The sequence below is a fragment of the Eretmochelys imbricata genome, chromosome 1, assembly GCF_965152235.1.
Source record: "Eretmochelys imbricata isolate rEreImb1 chromosome 1, rEreImb1.hap1, whole genome shotgun sequence".
NCBI classification, from domain to species: domain Eukaryota; kingdom Metazoa; phylum Chordata; order Testudines; family Cheloniidae; genus Eretmochelys; species Eretmochelys imbricata.
This window is the reverse complement of record NC_135572.1, coordinates 2,241,826-2,255,421: the sequence shown is the minus strand read 5'-3', so window position 1 is coordinate 2,255,421 and position 13,596 is coordinate 2,241,826. Positions and strand designations below refer to the sequence as shown.

Here is a 13,596-nt window from a genome sequence, read left to right as displayed (position 1 = left end):
GAAGTTCAAGGCTCAGGTAGAAACTGGCTGGTTTCTGGTGGCTTCTGAAATGTAGAACACTTTGAGCTCTGTTACAGAACACACAAACCATTCAAAGGGCTACTACTCTAATCCTACACACTACAGATATTAATGTTTGGTATCAGTTATACAGCTGCATAGCACCATACGTAGACTGGAAACCATCCAGAACAAAACCCTGAACAGATCCCAGTTTAATTCACACACTATTCCTGAAATAGATGGCAACACTATTGCAAATAATGGATTGTAAGTGGCACACATCCCTACTTGGTGGAGAAATGGGCCCAAGAAACACAGACACACACTGGCCCATTGGGCTGAGAGATGCAGACACACACAGGGCTCCTTTGAGACTTGGGCATAGGCCTGGCCCATGTGAGGGGAACTGCACACACCTTGATGCTGTGAGGGGAATGCACTAGACAGATGCAGACACATGCCTCAACCCATGAGGGGAACAGTCTAGACAGACTCAGACACATCTAGACCCTGTCAGGGGAATGGGGCTGAGAGAGGCGGACACCCCCCCCCCCGACTTGTGTGAGGGAAAAGGGGACAAAAGACACAGTCAAGACACATGCCAGCCCCTGTGAAGGGAATGGGGCAAAGAGATGTAGACATGCCTGGCCTCTGTGCATGGAAGGGACAGAAAGACACAGACACACAGACAGCTGCTAAGAGAGGAATGGGGCAGAGAGATGCATCACATGTCCATTCCCTGTGAGGGGAACAGGGCTGAAAGACACAGACGCATGTCTGGCCCCTGGGAGGGGAACACAGCCAAAAAACAGACACACACCTGGCCCCTCTGTGAGGGGAATGGGGCAAAAAGATGCAGACACATGCCTGGATCCTGTCAGGGGAATGAGGCCATGAGATGCAGACACATGGCTGGCCCCTGTGTGGGGAAGAGTGTTTAGAGACACCAACACATGGCCAGCCTCTGTGAGGGGTTTGGGGCTGAGAGAGGCAGACACACGTGTGACGGGTTCGGTCACAGACACCCCCTTAGGACTGTCACCTAATGTGCTGAAATTACCCCTGAGCCCATTTTCCCTGCCAGCCTGGGCCTCCAGAACCCTGTCTTGTTGAGCCAAACACACTAGCGTGCTACAATGCAGACCCAGGGCCTGGGCCACACCCCCAAAGCTGCAGACCTAAACTGAAAACAGCTCAGCAAGGTACCTACCTCCAGCACTCAGAAACCCAGACCCAAGGGGGTCTAAACCCCAGAAAAATCTGCCTAGAGATACATGCACAAATTGTTTGCCCCCACAGGTAACAATTACACTGGGTTTATTAATAAACAAACATGATTTTATTAAGTATAAAATGAGGATTTAAGTGGATTTAAGTAATAACAGACAGAACAAAGTAAGTCATTAAGAAAAAATAAAGACAATATGCAAGGCTAAGCTTAATACAGTAAGAAACTGGTTATATTTAATAGCTCACCCTCAAAGATGTTCCATTAAGCTTCTTTCACAGACTAGACTCCTTCCTAGTCTGGGCCCAATCCTTCCTCCTGGTTCAGTCTTTGTTAATTCCAGGAGACATCTTAGGTGGTAAACAGGGAATTTCTTCATGACTGGCCACCTCCATTGTCCTGCATTGTCCTTATATAGATTTGGCAAATGGCAGAAGTTCTTTGTCTCACTTTGACCCCCTCCCCAGCTTCTCATGGAAAAGTACAAGGTTTAAGATAGATTCCAGTATCAGGTGACATGTCCCTGAAGACCCCAGTCTCCATTCTTTATGTGCTGGACCACACATCCACAGGAAGGTTAAGCTTTATTGTCTGCTAATGGGCAATTATGCCATGTCTGGCTTCCCCATTGAAGACCCTGAAGTGTAAGCAGAGGGAGTGACCCAAAGTCTTGAACATAAAATACAAATACACAAGATAATATCCCTAACTTCCTCTACAAAAAGGATACATGCATGCAAATAGAATAATCATATCCAGCAAATGACAACCTTTCTAATGACACATTACTTGAAGCATATTCCAGTTATGTCATATTCATATTCATAAGTATATTTTCATAACACATATGGAGCGCAGCGTCATAACATACTTTGTCAGCAATTAAATGCCAGACACATTAACAGTGCCAGATGCAGACTGAGGAGCTGGGCCAGAGGCACCAGCAGGCACCTGGCTCCTAGCAGGGAGGTGGGGCTGAGAGGTGAACACACAGCAAACCTCCTTAGGAGAGGATGGTGGAGAGGAGAGGAGACGGGCATGGTCCCCTCACTAGTAGTAGATCCTGTAATGCAATGCTAAACTGTACTACACTGTTGAGCCACTCAGTGTCCTTCAGGAAATCCTCTTGTTGCCAGCCCTATTGTCCTCTGCCCCCAGTCCATAGAGACACCCCCCTCCCCACATTCCTTTACAACTTCCAGTCATTAGGTCTCTGCCAAGTCCCAGTCATAGTTGCCTTCCCAAAGCTCTTTGCTGTAGAGAGAACCCCTCCTACCCCTTCGCAGGCCTCTCCTACTATCCCCAGGCAGAGGGTCAGAAGGGGTAGTCAGAGAGGTTCCTTCTGGAATGGGAACCTGTGAAAGATTAGGAGAGGGGAGAGGGGCAGCCAGCTGGGTGTGAGAGCATGTGTGGCGGGGGAGAGTGGCAGTCGGCTAGGTGTGAGAGGGCACATGGTGCGGGGGAGAGTGGCAACTGCCTGGCAGTGAGAGTGTGCATGGTGGGTGCGGGGAGATGCAGCCAGATGAGCATGAATTTGCCATGTGGTAGATCAGGTGCCTGGCCTTGTGGTCAAGGCTCTGGACCAGGGCCCAGATCTGGGTTCACTGGCTCAGGCCGGAGTCCAGTCTAGTACAATCTCCTCTGTCTGACAGTGACCAGACCAGGTGCAAGACCCTCATAAAAGGGGTTAATCTTTTCCCAGGAGACATTTACCCCTCACCCCCAATCAGAGAGGTTGGCTGGTGCACTGAAGCAATTGCTGGCTTTGTCTTAGACTCCCGGTGTCATCTTGGGCAAGTACTTGGGCTGCCAGGGACACATCCCTCACCCGTGATGTGGGGTGACCACAACCCCGCCTTGCCCACAATTAGTCCATCTTGTCTGTCAAGATTGAATCTCAGGGGGTGGGGACAGTTTCTAGCTGTATGTCGTACAGCACCTTGCACAATGAGGCTCTGATCTTGCTGGGTCAGGTGGAAATGACTAATGAGTAAGATGTTCTAGAGCAGTAAAAAATGAAAACTGTGTTGTACTGCAGACCCAGACAAGCGTGTTTATTAGCCCCGCTGCTCAGCAAGGCTAAGGTGGGTTTCCATATGGGGGGGGGACTGGGCCATCTGGATCCCCGGCCTTACTGGACCTCATGTCACCTGCATGGACCTTGCTCCCCAGACACTGACCCATCCCGTGAGCCTTCAGGCCGGTTTGACGCCCAAGATGAGGAGCGCCCTCTGCCGGATCCCGGGGGTTCTCACCCCATAGATGATGGGGTTCATCATGGGAGGAAAGAGCAGGTAAATGTTGGCGATGAGGATGTGAATGTGGGGAACCATGTGGCCGAAGCGGTGGGAGAGGTAGGTGAAGATCGCAGGGGTGTAAAACACCAGCATGACGCAGACGTGGGAGCTACAGGTGCTCAACGACTTGTGTCGCGCCTCCTTGGAGGGGAGTCTGAAGACAGCCCGGAGGATCAGGATGTAGGACAGGACAATGAGGATAAAATCTAACCCCCCAGCGAGAAACGCTACTGCCAGACTGTAGGAACTCATGACTGTCGTGTCCTCACAGGCCAGTTTCACGAGTGTCATGAACTCACAATAGGTGTGAGAAATGACATTGGTCCTGCAGTACGGGAGCTGCTTCAGCAGGAATGGGTGTGGGCCCAGTAACATGGCCCCCCTCATCACAATGACCAGCCCTATCTTGGCTACGACCTGATTGGTGAGGATGACTGAGTGTCGCAGCGGGTTACAGATAGCGACGTAGCGATCAAAGGCCATGGCCAACATAAACCCGGACTCCATGGTAGTTACGGAGTGAATCAAAAAAATCTGGGCCAGGCAAGCGTTGATGTGAATGGCCCGGTCACTGAACCAGAAGATGCAGAGGGTTTTGGGCAGGGTGGTGGTGGAGATGACCAGGTCGGCGAGCGCCAGCATGGAAAGGAAAAGGTACATGGGCTCGTGGAGGCTCGGCTCGGTCTTGATAACAGCCAGGAGGAGGCCATTCCCCAGGAGGGACAGAAGGTAGACGGAGCAGAAAGGGATGGCGATCCAGACATGCGCCGCCTCCAGCCCCGGGATGCCGAGGAGGATGAAGGTGGAGTGGTGGGGCGTGGTCCAGTTGGAAGCTGCCATGGTGCGGCCGGTTGGGTATGTTCAATTCCACGGCACGGCTACTTCCTGCCCCTGTAACTAACCATTAAAACAATCAGTAACCGTCTGATGGGACCATGACAAGGTGGTTTTTTCTCAGCATTAGTTCTTCACGAGTCCTGTGCTAATGGCACAAAAAGAGTGAGGGACAAATAGCCTATTCTTGGCTCCTGCACTGCAGCCATTCCACTCTCATTACAGAGACAATAAGCGGTAAGTGAGGGCTCTGTAGCAGTTCAAATCAATGTTTTTTTTCTCTACACTCCTCTCATTAGATGCACTATGAACTGTCCATGAAAATTCTGTCTGAAAATAGACATATCAAGCTCAGTCCTGAGCTGTCAGAAATGGGCAGAGAGCCATTACAGTTATACCCATTTACACCACCTGGAGATCTGTCCCATTGCAGCCAGCTGAAAGAGAGACCTGATTTGAACCATTGTCACTGATTGTGCACTGCCTCCTGAATACCTGCAGCAGGGGAGTGGAGGGAAAGTGATGTGAGGATTACTGTTCATGGGGGTAATTGGATTTGGATGTCTCAGCCCTGATTCTTGACGGATAACAGTGGCTAATTAGTCCCTTTGAGGGAATCTCAGGCGAGAGGATGGGGTGGAGTGTGCGAGGATGCTAAGCAGCCCTGACTATCCTTAGAGGCAGCTTCTATTGGTTAGAGATAAGGCCTATTGGAATGGTGTCAGGGATTGTAGATTGGTCCCATGAAGCTTTCTACAGGGCTGTCAAGCCAGCATGAATTAGAATAATAGAATATCAGGGTTGGAAAGGACCTCAGGAGGTCATCTAGTCCAACCCCGTGCTCAAAGCAGGACCAATCCCCCACTACATCATCCCAACCAGGGCTTTGTCAATCCTGACCTTATAAACCTCGAAGGACGGAGATTTTAAAACCTCCCTAGGTAACCAATTCCTGTGCTTCACCACCCTCCTAGTGAAATAGTACAGGAGGACTTGTGGCACCTTAGAGTCTAACACATTTATTAGAGCACAAGCTTTCATCGGCTGCAGCTCACTTCATCGGATGCATAGAATGGAACATACAGTAAGAAGATTATATATATATATATACAGAGAAGGTGGAAGTTGCCATAAGAGGCTAATAAATTAAGATGAGCTATTATCAGCAGGAGAAAATAACTTTTGTAGTGATAATCAAGATGGCCCATTTAGACAGTTGACAAGAAGGTGTGAGATTTAAGGGTGGCAATTTTGCAACAGAAAAGCCTCAAAAACAGACTCCAATGAGAAACTGCTGAGCTTGAATTAATATGCAAACTAGATACTATTAACCTGGGTTTGAATAGAGACTGGGAGTGGCTGGGTCATTACACATATTAAATCTATTTCCCCATGTTAACAGGTTTCAGAGTAACAGGCGTGTTAGTCTGTATTCGCAAAAAGAAAAGCAGTACTTGTGGCACCTTAGAGACTAACCAATTTATTTGAGCATGAGCTTTCGTGAGCAGCTTACGAAAGCTCATGCTCAGATAAATTGGTTAGTCTCTAAGGTGCCACAAGTACTCCTTTTCTTTTTGCCCATGTTAAGTATCCTCATGCCTTCTTGTCAACTGTCTAAATGGGCCATCTTGATTATCACAACAAAAGTTTTTTTCCTCCTGCTGATAATAGTTCTGCGGAAAAGGACCTAGGGGTGAAAGTGGACGAGAAGCTGGAGATGAGTCAGCAGTGTGCCCTTGTTGCCAAGAAGGCCAATGGCATTTTGGGATGTATAAGTAGGGGCATAGCGAGCAAATCGAGGGATGTGATCGTTCCCCTCTATTCGACATTGGTGAGGCCTCATCTGGAGTACTGTGTCCAGTTTTGGGCCCCACACTACAAGATAGCTGCTTTCAACTACCTGAAAGGGGGTTCCAAAGAGGATGGCTCTAGACTGTTCTCAATGGTAGCAGATGACAGAACGAGGAGTAATGGTTTCAAGTTGCAGTGGGGGAGGTTTAGATTGGATATTAGGAAAAACTTTTTCACTAAGAGGGTGGTGAAACACTGGAATGCGTTACCTAGGGAGGTGGTAGAATCTCCTTCCTTAGAGGTTTTTAAGGTCAGGCTTGACAAAGCCCTGGCTGGGATGATTTAACTGGGAATTGGTCCTGCTTCGAGCAGGGGGTTGGACTAGATGACCTTCAGGGGTCCCTTCAAACCCTGATATTCTATGATTCTATGATTCTATAGCTCATCTTAACTAATTAGCCTCTCACAGTTTGTATGGCAACTTCCACCTTCTCTGTATGTATATATCTATCTTTTTACTATATGTTCCATTCTATGCATCCGATGAAGTGGGCTGTAGCACATGAAATCTTATGCTTTAATAAATGTGTTAGTATCTAAGGTGCCACAAGTACTCCTGTTCTTTTTACAGATACAGACTAACATGGCTGCTACTCTGAAACTAGTGAAATAGTGTTTCCTAATATCCAACCTAGACCTTCCCCACTGCATCTTGAGACCATTGCTGCTTGTTCTGTCATCTGCTATCACTGAGAACAGCCGAGCTCCCTCCTCTTTGGAACCCCCCTTCAGGTCGTTGAAGGCTGCTGTCAAATCCCACCTCACTCTTTTTTTCTGCAGACTACTAAATAAGCCCAGTTCCCTCAGCTCAGCCACTCCTCATAAGTCATGTGTTGAAGTCCCCTCATCATTTTTTGTTTCCCTCAACTGGATTCTCTGCAGTTTATCCATTGCTCATTTGAGCAATAAATTCACATGAGAAGAGCAAAACCTTCAGCTCGACTGATTCTGTTGTGTCTAACGTCTGTTTTTGCAGCATTCACAGTTAGAGCAAAGCTGCCCTGCTGGGGTGCTGGAAGACTCAGGGCTGAGCCCTGCATCTTCCTGGGAGAGATGTGGACATTCTCACAGCCCTGCCTTTTGGAGGAAGGATGCAGGAGGTTCATACCAGTGGTCTGACTTGGGAGCCCTCTTATTAGGGGGCTTATTCCTTCACCCGCTTACTTCCCTGGTCCTTCTCGCATGAACAGAGAGCAACAATACCCGAAGTCCAAAGGTGCAAACAATTCGATGTTTATTGGGGTGAACTTCCAGCAAGCATGATTCCAGTTTCCTTCCTTAGTGTTCCCCTTCCCAGCTCTGACACCACAGAGCCTTACCTGTGTCCCTGTTCCCATTTCCCCCACTTAGCAAAACATGATTCCAATTTCCCCACCCCCATTCCCTGTTCCCATTTCCCCCCCACTTCCTGATTGACTGCAGACTATATAGTAAAACTTGACTTCTGCTTAGCTATACCTTAACCAATCATTTTCCTGAAATTTAACTAACCAATGCTAACATATTATAACATGATTACGTAACAAATTATATCCCACCACCTTAATTAGTTTACACCCATCAAAATTAATTATACAGCAGACAGGAACAATCACAGAACCAGACAGAGATTATACAGACAAACAATAGGGGACTACAATGGTAGGGGAAGTGGAAGTGGGGACTACAATGATAGAACAACACAGAAATGCATCCAATGAAGTGAGCTATAGCTCACGAAAGCTTATGCTCAAATAAATTTGTTAGTCTCTAAGGTGCCACAAGTCCTCCTTTTCTTTTTGCGAATACAGACTAACACAGCTGTTACTCTGAAACAGAAATGAGGATTTCACAGCCCAGCTATTGATAAGTGAGTTCTTGCCAGACAGGATGCTATCAAACTAAGTTTCCTTTGACATTTTCTAGGCACTTCCCTTTCTCTGGAGGCGATAGGCATTATCAGGACAGGATTGTATTCCTAACAGCCCAATAGCACCTTCTTTCAATGTGACTAGCATTTGCTTCCCAGGTTATGGCTGCCTCTGCTGTTTAGCCAAAGGCCTTAGCGTAAGAACAGGGCCTCAAACTGTCACAGTGAGAAAAGGCCTTATACAGTCAGACAGTGATTTTGATTCTCTTTTATACCTCTATAACTAGCTAAGTGATAAGAATACACCTAAATTCTTAGAGTATAGGCCTTTACAGACAGGCCTGAATATCTATATCCTAACACCTCTGAGCCCAGGAGTCCCATGGACATTGATGGGAGCTTTACACACAAAGTGCCCAAAGGATTGGGACCAAATGATTTCATGATGAGAATGGAGGGCACGCCTTGCCTGCTTCCCCTCCAGTAACATTCTCACTCCTCCATCTAGTGTCTGCGGGTTTGTCAACACAGCATCTAGAGACATCGCTCCCAGCTCTGAGAGAGCCAGCATGCTAAACACAGCAGGATAGCCTTAATGGTGCGGGTGCCAAGTTCAAGCCCATCGGATCCCCTAGCTGTGTTTTTGGGAGGCTGCTTGCACTGAGGCAGCTACACTTCTATTTGTAATGAGAAGATAAGAACATAAGAATGGCCAGACTGAGTCAGACCAAAGGTCCATCCAGCCCAGTATCCTCTCTTCCGACAGTGGCCAATGCCAGGTGCCCCAGAGGGAATGAACAGAACAGGGATTCATCAAGTGACCCATCCCCTGTCGTTCATTCTGAGCTTCTGGCAAACAGAGGCTAGGGACACCATTCCTGCCCATCCTGATTAATAGCCATTGATGGACCTATCCTCCATGAATATATCTAGTTCTTTTTTGAACCCTGTTATGGTCTTGGCCTTCACAACATCCTCTGGCAAGGAGTTCCACAAGTTGACTGTGTGCTGTGTGAAGAAATACTTCTTTTTATTTGTTTTAAACCTGCTGCCTATTAATTTAGTTTGGTGACCATAGTTCTTGTGTTATGAGAAGGAGTAAACAACACTTCCTTATCCATATTTCCCCTTAGCTGTATCTTTTCCAAGCTGAAAAGTCCCAGTGTTATTCATCTCCCCTCATAAGGAAGCCGTTCCATACCCCTAATAATTTTTGTTTTCCTTTTCTGAACCTTTTCCAATTCCAATATATCTTTTTTGAGACAAGGCAACCATATCTTCACACAGTATTCAAGATAAAGGCATACCATGGATTTATATAGATGCAATATGATATTTTCTCTCCTATTATCTAACCCTTTCTTAATTATTCCCAGCATTCTATTTGCTTTTTTGACTGCTGGTGCACATTGAGTGGATGTTTTCAGAGAGCTATCTACAATGACTCCAAGATCTCTTTCTTGAGTGGTAACAGCTAATTTAAACCCCATAATTGTATATGTATAGTTGGGATTATGTTTTCCAGTGTCCTTTACTTTGCATTTATCAACATTAAATTTCATCTGCCATTTTGTTGCCTAGTCACCCAGTTTTGAGAGATCCTTTTGTAGCTCTTTGCAGTCTTCCTGGGTCTTAGCTATCTTTAGTAATTTTGTATCATCTGTAGATTTTGCCACCTCATTGTTTACCCTTTTTTCCCAATCATTTATGAATATGTTGAATAGAACAGACCTCCGGGGGACATCAGTATTTACCTCTCTCCATTCTGAAAACTGACCATTTATACCTACCCTTTGTTTCCTATCTTTTAACCAGTTACCAATCCAGGAGAACACATTCCCTCTTATCCCGTGGCAGCTTACTTTGCATAAGAGACTTTGGTGAGGGACCTCGTCAAAGGCTTTCTGAAAATCTAAGTGCACTATATCCACTGGATCCCCTTGGTCCATATGCTTGTTGACCCCCTTAAAGAATTCTAGTAGGTTGGTGAGGCATGATTTCCCTTTACTAAAACCATGTTAAGTCTTCCTCAACAAATTATGTTCATCTATATGTCTGACAATATTGTTCTTTATTATAGTTTCAACCAGTTTGCCCGAGCTGGGTCAGAGCTAGTGTGGGTACATCTGCAGGAGCTGGGATTTATATCTCCAGACATAGCCTGTCTTTTTTTTAAGGAACGCTTTTGGTAACTTTACTCCACACCATCAGGAGTAACCCTGCCAGCATTCACAGTTTAGCCTATAATGAATGAGCCATGAGCAGAGTTTTTACCGATTTTCCAAGTGCAATGTACTAGTTGCTTTGTGCATGCTAGGAAAAGTTTCCACTAGCTCCTGGCCTGGATTTTATAGGGTAACTGGGTGCAAAGTAGAGCTTGAAGCTCATGCAAACATGCGGTTGCACTGGTTAAATGTTGGGTGCAATTTTAAACTCATTCAGTTAAATGGATACAAAAGACTTTGTGGACGGTTTAATTGCAGTTTAGTTTAACAAGATTAGGGAGAGTTTTAAGCTACAATAAAAGTGTCCACACAAGGATTTACATATCTTTAATTAAACCAGTTTAATTACAATGGTGCAAGTCTGTCGGCTTGTCTTCCTGTACAGTGCTACAGCGTGCAGCTGCCTGAAGACATCGTCATCACGATTTCAATCCCATGCAGAGGGATTGAATGACACACTGACAATAACCTCCCAGCCAAATTCTACCTTCAGCCAGGTGCAAGTGGTTGCTGTTGGATCCAATGGGACCTAGGCGGGAGAAGCTTTGTGCGAGCAGAATCAGACCCTCACAAGGAACAGCATGGTCACATATTATCAAACCACCAACCATGCCTAGAATATACAGGGGTCTCTGCCACAAAGGTGGGTGCTGGGAAACCTACAGGAGCTCTGTTACCCTGGGTTGTCAAAACCCCCAATGGGGTGAACTTAACTATTTCACTTCAGACAGCGTGAAGAATAAATCAATAGGAACTGTTTGATCAAGGAGTAATGCAAGTCAGCATGCTCTTGGCTAACACTGCAGTTTATTACATGTAAGCACACACAGACATAAGCAACAGGTTTAGAACATCCCAGATATTCACCAATATTCTGAGACTGTATTGAGTAACCAGCGACATGCCAGTGCTGGCCAAACACCTCCCTGCCAGGGTGTAAAGATGTCAGGAAAACCTCTCTCCCAGGATGGCTCCTGAGGACTATTCCCAAGTACCCTTCATTATTTAAACGTTTTATAACTAACTTTTATAAAACATATAGGCCATAATGACCCCTAGTAAGTTATTACTTTTTAAAATTTTTATTAAACTTTTATTATTAATGGCATCTAGACTTAATGATATTCATTTAATTTTTTTTCAATTTTTATTTATTTACTCTTTTTCATACTGATTAGAAAACCTGTCAGCACTTTTGACCTTGCTCCTGAAAGCCTGTCCCCAATTTAACCCTTAACTATGTGGTGTTCTATTTTATTAATTCATTGTGGCTGAGTGCACATAATATGGTTCCAATTAGCTTGATCACATTCTGGGGCATATACACCTTTTAAATCCAAGGCAACATTCCCCTTTTTAAAGACCATATATTTTAAATATTAATGCCTTTTCATATACATGACTTCAGTGAGCTTCTTTTGAATGTCCATCATTAGGCTCAAGGCTCTCAACCGAGACTGAGCAGGAATTTTCTCGCTGGCACTTTTCAGTTTTGCCCCGGATTTTGCCTTGTTAAAGTCCAGACATCATGAACTTACGTTTGGAAAGTGCCCATGGTTTGATTAATATTTTTTTTATTCAGCGTTTCAGGGCTAAGATCACAACCAGTGCCACTTGAAGCATTAGAATCACCACGATTGTAGGTAAAGTCAAATTGAACATTCCCAATGCCATTCCAACAATGTCATCCACCCATTGTGTTCCAAATCTTTGCTAACCCTTTTAATTACTGTTTAATTTTATTAGAAGTGTGATGGACGGTAACCATGACTTTACACTTCTCCTGCCTAGCAACTTGCAAATAATGTTTTAAATGGGAATGCTCAAATAACATTTTAATAGCAATTAAATGTATTTGAATAGGTACAGGCATTACATTGGAGTATAAGGTGTATTTTACTTTTAATTGGCTGAATTTTTATTAGGCACTTGATATTAAAAATTACATTTTTAATGGCTTCAATTGTACAAAAGCACTTATTTTGGTGAGATTGTTGGTTATATTAAACACATAATTAATGATGAGCACAGGACACTAACTTTTAAGGCATAAATAATTATTACCCACATAAGCAGCTACAGATTTATTTGCAAATGGATTAATAGCAAAATGACATTTTAAACTACTTTTAAACATATATTTTGTGGTTGCAAAAAGTTTTTGGTAAATTTATATTTAATTACAGATTTTTTTTTTAAAGCAGGCTTTCAATTTTACTGTTTTTTTTTATTTTGGGGCCTATTTTATGGACCATAATATATGATTTCTGGGTTCTATTACTGTTTGATGCATATTAAAGCCTAGAGCTATAATAGGAGAAACCTATTTATATTTGCTTTAGACATTAATAAAACAAATGTAGTGGTTTTTCTTAAACTTATGATTATAAGTAAAATTTATTATATTTTTTACCAGGATTGCAATTTTTTTAATTTGGGTGGAATTTTTTAATACAATACTTTTAATTTTTAATGGTAGTATTTCATTTATGCCATTCAAAATTATACTTGTACCATATTGATAATTTGTGTTTGCATTTGCATGCATGCCAGGCCAAGGAACCATTGCTCTGGAGGAAACAAACTGCCTGCTCGAGGCAGAGGTGATCAATTTTTTGGGATTGCTTTTTATTTTTTTAAAACCTGTGCCACCCCATTCTGTATGGAATTTAGCTGACCTAAGGATGCCTTCAGGGGCACTGCTCACTCCTTTAGGTGTTGCCCCACTGTTTGCAATGAGCATTTTATTTATTCTATTAGGAACTTGCTCCTAAACTGTCCCTTTTTATTCATATGGAGTCTGGGAACATTATGAAGATTTATTAAATATTTCAGCTCCTATACCATGGTTGAACAAACTTTTTACCATGGGGTTTCATTGCTCAAATATTTGCTAATGTGTGATTGACATTTACTTTTTTTAGGGTGTGGGCTCTATTAATGACCAATTGCTTTTTTACATTGGTTTTAACCAATGTAAGCCAAGCATTGGTTTATGCTCCAATTAAATAATGTACGGGTGGTTCCAATATTTTTACTTTATGGAGTCACTGAAGGAGCCATTTTTCTGTTATATCCCTGATTAATACTCAGAATAAATAACTGTTTGGACCTCTAGCTGAAATTAAGACATTACAGGAATTTAATAAGGTTCAAAGTGTTGTTTCCTTTTACAAAAATATTTTGTATCAAATTAAAAAAAAACAAAGAGCAATTTGATTTAATGAATCTATTGGGAAAAAAAAAACCATTAACATTTTAAAAGAATTAAAAGTGTTAGTTGATTTTGCTAACAGGGTTCTGTGGGAA

The 13,596-nt window shown here is 43.8% G+C and overlaps 1 protein-coding gene across 1 annotated transcript; it reads right to left on the bottom strand.

The window, feature by feature from the left end:
* Positions 1 to 3,426: 3,426 nt before the first annotated feature.
* Positions 3,427 to 4,368, bottom strand: LOC144277733 (olfactory receptor 52K2-like). The gene has a single exon (XM_077838701.1). It carries the CDS (start codon positions 4,366 to 4,368, stop codon positions 3,427 to 3,429), a length of 942 nt encoding a protein of 313 aa, XP_077694827.1.
* Between the last annotated feature and the right edge of the window lie 9,228 nt (positions 4,369 to 13,596).

Bases quoted from the DNA above. Each gene is read 5' to 3' on its own strand.
- LOC144277733 (XM_077838701.1), bottom strand. From the start codon at position 4,368: ATGGCAGCTTCCAACTGGACCACGCCCCACCACTCCACCTTCATCCTC.